We start from the raw sequence: 6,000 nt of genomic DNA, 5'->3' as shown, positions 1-6,000 counted from the left end.
GTAAGTATTTTTTTACTCCATTCAATCCCGCCATCCCGTTTCTCGCTCTTCACCCGCAGCGCCTGCCCACTTGCTTACCTCGGGAGACGTGATTGAGCTAGTCTCTTGTTCCCACGCTAGCGCGAAGCTTTGGCCCATTTTGATTTGCAGCTTTCTCGTGAATAGTGATACTTTGACTGCTAATTATAGTGTCAAATAAAATCAGTTTACAAAATCAATTTCAAAATCCCTGCGCTAGTGACTTTGAAGAATCTAATAAGGTCGCGATTTGAGAATGGTTACTGTAGCAAATCATCGATTAATTACCGTCATTAGATTCGTCACGAAAAATTACACCCATCCCTAAATTTTTTTATAAATAGACTTCATTTAATCTTTCATGCGGAGACTAGAAAAGACGCGCTAAGAATCCTAGCACTTGAACCAAACGAGGCCTTTTCTTCCTTTCTCTCTCTTCCACGGCCGCAAGAATCCAACGTGGCCTGCTATGAGCTAGCTGACCTGCCACCGATGGAGGAGGCCTAAGCAGCCGCTGATGCCAGCTGCGGCTGATCTTCTCCCTCTCACAAGCACTGTTACGCACTATAGAAACAGCCAGCCCCAGCCGGCTTATATTCCAATCGAACACGCTTCACAAAGAATCCACGCGTACACACACAGCGCGCCGCCACGACTGCCGCGCCAAGGCCTTCGCCGCCGCTTCACAGTCGAACCCCCGCCGCCGGCCGCCGCCGAACTCGCCAGCAACTCGTCCGAAGCCGCCGGCTACCGCGCGCGCCACGTACGGCGCCCGACAGCAGCCGAATCGAATGGGCTGGAGGCTGGAGCACCACGAACACGCTGCCCACACGAGCGCCGGGCGCACGCCGCCGCCAAGCCAGCACACTGCATCTTGAAACTCGGCCCCCGTTCGCGTCATCAGAAACACATGAATAATGCTCTAGAGCAATCGCCCCAGAACAAAAGAGCAGCCACAAAAACAGAGCTTGAACTCCAACGAAACGAAACCACATCCAATTTGTGCAAAAGACTCTCTTCTTCTAAAAAAATCCATTACAAACACCAGAACCGCAATTATTCACAGCAAAAGAAACAACCACCGCGGGCATGGCAAGAACCCGAGCGGCGACGGGCATTACATGTGGAAGAAGTTGCAGGCAGTTCACTTGGTGTCGAGGATGAGGGCGGCGGCAAACAAGCTGAGCACGCACGTGAAGAGAGCAGCCGCAAGCGTCAGCTTTTCGAGGAGCTCCACCGCCGCCGGGTTCTCCTGGTTCGAGTCAGTGCCGGCGGCATGGCCGTGCGCATAGATCAACGTCACGGCCAGGAAGAACGTGGCCACCGCAGCAGGCGGCAGCACTCGAGCCACTGCCGCAGAGAGCAGTGGCGATTGGACGGTGCCTGGCTGCTGCGCGGGCAAGGAAAGATCCAGGAGCGCGACGGAGCCGCACAGGACGAAGAGCGCCTCCTCCGGGATCCGCCGTCCGCCGCGGCGGAGGTGGACGTAGAGGAACGTGACGGCGGCGAAGAAGGTGGCGGCAGCGAGCGGGACCGCTTCAGCTGCGGGGTCGCCGGACCGCGCGGCTTGAGCGCCGCCGGTTGATCCCGGTGAGGGTGAGGACTCGCTGAGGAAGGAGGGCAGGAAGGCGGCGCTGATCGCCGTGCACAGGCCGGTGAAGGCGATGGCCGGTGAAGCTGTGATGGCCATGGTGCAGGCTGGTTTTCCGGAGGAATGCCTGCGTGTGGGGGAATGGAATTGTGGTTGTTGGGTTATTTATGGACATGGTTTGTTTTGAACTTGAACCTAATCTAATTATAAGCAACTGGTTAATTTTATGGAGAGGCAGGCAAGTGGACCTATGGCCCTGTCTATCCGATTCCATCCACATCCAGGGTGCCAGCGTGAGACTGTGAGAGTATCTCCCTCGCCTAACTTTTGCATGAACTTTCCACCTTGATCGAACGCATGGCTTTGCCTTTTTGACTTCGCTAATCAGTACCCGATGTCGCTGTCACTAGCTTGGCTTGTTTGTAGAGTTCCAAGGAAAAGATGTTCACGGCCGTGTGTTTGGTTCATTCTAGAATTCTAGAATACGTTTCCGATAAGAGAATCTCCCATGCATGAAATACTAAATGAAGTCTATTTGCGAAACCTCTTGTCGTGATCACGAACGGCAAATCACGCAAAACCGGTAAATTGGTGGAGAATTAGATGGGGAATCGCTAGCAAGAAGAAGAACAGGGGAACGGGATAGAAGAACAGGACAGGGAGGACAGATAGGTTCAGGTAGTTTGTTATTCCATCGATGCCTTTAGCAGTTGATCCTAGTGGCCTTTATAGCACAGGTCCACCGAAGGTACAACGGGCCACGCCCAGATATCAATACAACGGGCCAGGCCCAAATACATGCGGCCCACTCAAAAGTTGAATACGTCTCGCGCCTTTCATGCTCCCTGTACTGTGACATTCCCCCCGGCTTGAATTCCAGCTTGTCCCCAAGCTGGGGCATCAGGGAAGCGTCGGGTCAGATCTTGCAGCTCCTCCCATGTTGCTAGTACTGGAGGAAGAAAAGACCATTGCACCAACAGTAGAGTTTCTGTGGACGAACCTCTCTGAACAAGCTTGCTATCCAGGAACTTCTCAGGGACAAGCAATGCCTTTGGATCAGTGGAGATTGTAGTCAGGTCCGGACAAACACTAGTGGCAGCTGGGATATGCTTCTTGAGTTGGGAGACATGTACTACTGGATGGATCTTTGCTGATGGGGGTAAATCCAGCTTGTATGCCACATTACCAATTCGTTGGAGGACTGTGAAGGGGCCAAAGAAATGAAAGACCAGTTTCTGATTGCTCCTTTGGGCCACTAATGTTTGAATGTAAGGCTGTAGTTTGAGATACACCCGGTCTCCCACTTGAAATTCTCTCTCTGATCTGTGTTTGTTTGCTTGGTTCTTCATGCGTTGTTGAGCACGCAATAGGTGCTGATGTATGAGTCGAGATAAGAGTTCCCGCTCCTTGAGCCAGTCCTCCAAATCCAGAGCAGAACACAATTGCAGACTTGTAATCCCAAAGTGACGGGGAGAGTGACCATATAGTACCTCAAATGGAGACCGTCCAAGAGCAGAATGATGGGATGTGTTGTACCAAAACTCGGCGAGAGGCAGCCATTGACTCCACTGTCTTGGACAAGAATGAACCGTGCATCTTAGGAATGTCTCTAGGCACTGATTAAGTCGTTCGGTCTGTCCATCTGTCTGCGGATGATAGGAAGAGCTCATTGCTAGCTATGTATCTGTCAGTTTGAAGAGCTCCTGCCAAACCGTGCTGGTGAATATTCTGTCACGGTCCGAGATGATGGTTTTGGGCAGACCGTGGAGCTTGTAGATGTTGGCCAAGTAGACTTGAGCAATTTGCAAGGCAGTGAATGGGTGTGCCAAGGGGATGAAATGGCCATACTTGGTAAATTTGTCGATCACCACCAGGATGGTGTTGTATCTGTTGGACTGAGGAAGACCTTCTATGAAGTCTAGGCTCACCACTGTCCATGGCTGAGTTGGAATGGGCAATGGATTCAGAAGTTCTGGGTATTTGACATGCTCCACCTTTGCTTGCTGGCAAATAGCACAAGACTGATCATACTGCTGGATGGTTTGTTTCAATTTCGGCCAAGCAAACAATTGTTTGACTCTTGAGTAGGTAACTTGAATGCCAGAGTGTCCCCCAATGACACTACTATGTAGAGCCTGGATGATGTGTTGCTGTGCCAGATTGTTGTTGCCTACCCAAATTCTGCCTTTGTACTTGATAACCCCATCATGTAATGTGTAATCCTTGACTGGTCCATTGGCTAGCACCAAGTCCTGCAATAGCTGTGTTGCTGATGGATCATCAGAGTATCCAGTGATTAGTCGTTCTAGCCATACAGGAGTAGACTCAAAAATTGCAGACACAGTGTCATCAGATGGGCATCTAGACAAGGCATCTGCTGCTGCATTTGTGATGCCCTTTTTGTAGGAGATGGTGAATGATAAATCCATTAGTTTCAGCACAGCCTTCTGTTGTAGCTTGGTGGTTGCTTTCTGCTTTGACAGGAATAGTAAGCTCTTATGATCAGTTCAGATCATGAAGTGATTGTGTTGCAGATAACACCTCCATTTGTCAACAGCCATCAATATAGCCATACATTCCTTTTCATAAGTTGAAAGGCCTTGATTCTTTCCACTAAGTGGTTTGCTTAAATAAGCTATAGGGTGTCCTTCCTGCATGAGAACAGCACCAAAACCATAGTCACTGGCATCTGTCTCGAGTATAAAGGTTTTTGTGAAGTCAGGTAGTGCCAATACAGGAGCCTGCACAAAGAGCTTGCTTCAGCAACTGAAATGCCTCCTCAGTGACAGAAGTCCAATTGAATGGTGTTCCTTTCTTGAGCAGCAGAGTTAATGGCTTACTGAGCATCCCATAGTGCTTGATAAATTTTCTGTAATAGCCTGTGAGTCCAAGGAATCCTCTCAATTGCTTGACATTGGTTGGGGTTGGCCAATTCTGAACAGCCTGGATCTTGGATGGTTTAGTGGAAAGACCTTGGCTGGATATAACATGGCCAAGATACTCAATGCTCTGTTGGGCAAATGCACATTTAGATTTCTTAATCAGGAACTGATTGGCTCTAATGATTTGGAACACTTGGTCCAGGTGGTGCATATGTTGATTCAGTGTCTTGCTATATATCAATATGTCATCCATGAATACAAGAACACATTTTCTCAGTAGGGGAGCAAAAATTGTGTTCATCAGACTCTGGAAGGAAGCTGGGGCATTTGTAAGCCTAAAGGGCATGACAAGGAATTCATAGAGTCCATTGTGGGTTTTAAATGCAGTCTTGTGTTCATCCCCACGAGCAACACATATCTGATGGTACCCTGAACGAAAATCCAGTTTGGTGAACCAGACAGCACCAGCTAACTCATCTAGGAGCTCATCAACAATTGGTAGAGGCTGCTTGTTTTTCACTGTGATGGAATTCAAATGTCTGTAATCCACACAAAAGCATCACGTGCCATCTTTTTTCTTGACAAAGAGTACAGGAGAGGCATAGGGGCTAGAGCTGACCCTAATTATCCCATTCTGTAGCATGTCATTTACTTGTTTCTCGATTTCTAACTTTTGAGTAGGTGAATACCTGTAAGGCCTGGCGTTTACAGGTTGTGAACCGGGTAGCAGGGGGATCTGATGATCAGCCTCACGTCTAGGTGGCAGACTAGAGGGTTTAGCAAAGAGGTCAGCATTGCTATCAATAAGCTGCTGAATGGGTGGAGGCACACTGATCTCTTCTGCAGAAGTAAGTGAACAGACATGCTAGTCCACAGGTGTGGCCTCAGAATCAGCGGAATGAGAGAGCTGCAGGCAGTATGCAATGGCACCATGTTTTAGAAGGCCTTTCAACTTGGTTGGTGATACAGCTGAGCATTTTGAATTATCATCAGTGACACCTTGTAGGGATATTCTCTTGCCCTTAGGGGTGAATTTCATCAACTTCTTGCCCCAGTGAATCCACATTGGGCTGCATGTCTCTAGCCAATCTTCTCCCAGTACCATGTCATAACACTGGAGATTCAACACTCTGGCATCTGATAAGAAGGTGTGGCCCTGCACAAGCCAGGACAGCTGGGGTACTACACTATTGCAAATCATTGTGCCACCACTTGCTGACTTATAACTGGACTCTGCACAAGGTTCTGTGGACAGCTGCAGCTTACTGACCAAAGAGTGACTGACAAAGGTGCCAATACTACCCGAGTCAACAAGAATAAGAACTTGCTTCTTGCCAATTGTGCCCAACAGTTTCATGGTCTTTCTTGTGTTCAGACAAGAGGTGCCCTTGTCAGCTATAGCCAGGATGGGAGACTCTGAATCGCTGGTCAGGTCAGAAGCTTCATCAATACAATCTTCATCTGGTTCAATAGCATCCAGAATCTCTTCTAACACATGCAGAGGTATTT

General features: G+C 48.9%; 1 protein-coding gene across 1 annotated transcript; it reads right to left on the bottom strand.

Annotated features, from left to right (window-relative positions):
* Window positions 1-1,017: 1,017 nt before the first annotated feature.
* LOC120702934 lies at window positions 1,018-1,755 on the bottom strand. Its single transcript, XM_039986925.1, has one exon. The coding sequence runs from the start codon at window positions 1,706-1,708 to the stop codon at window positions 1,163-1,165; it is 546 nt and encodes a 181-aa protein (XP_039842859.1). The 5' UTR covers window positions 1,709-1,755; the 3' UTR covers window positions 1,018-1,162.
* Window positions 1,756-6,000: the final 4,245 nt, after the last annotated feature.

This window comes from Panicum virgatum, chromosome 4K (genome assembly GCF_016808335.1).
Source record: "Panicum virgatum strain AP13 chromosome 4K, P.virgatum_v5, whole genome shotgun sequence".
Taxonomy (NCBI): domain Eukaryota; kingdom Viridiplantae; phylum Streptophyta; class Magnoliopsida; order Poales; family Poaceae; genus Panicum; species Panicum virgatum.
The sequence above is the reverse complement of the archived record's forward strand: the minus strand, read 5'-3'. Positions and strand labels throughout refer to the sequence as shown.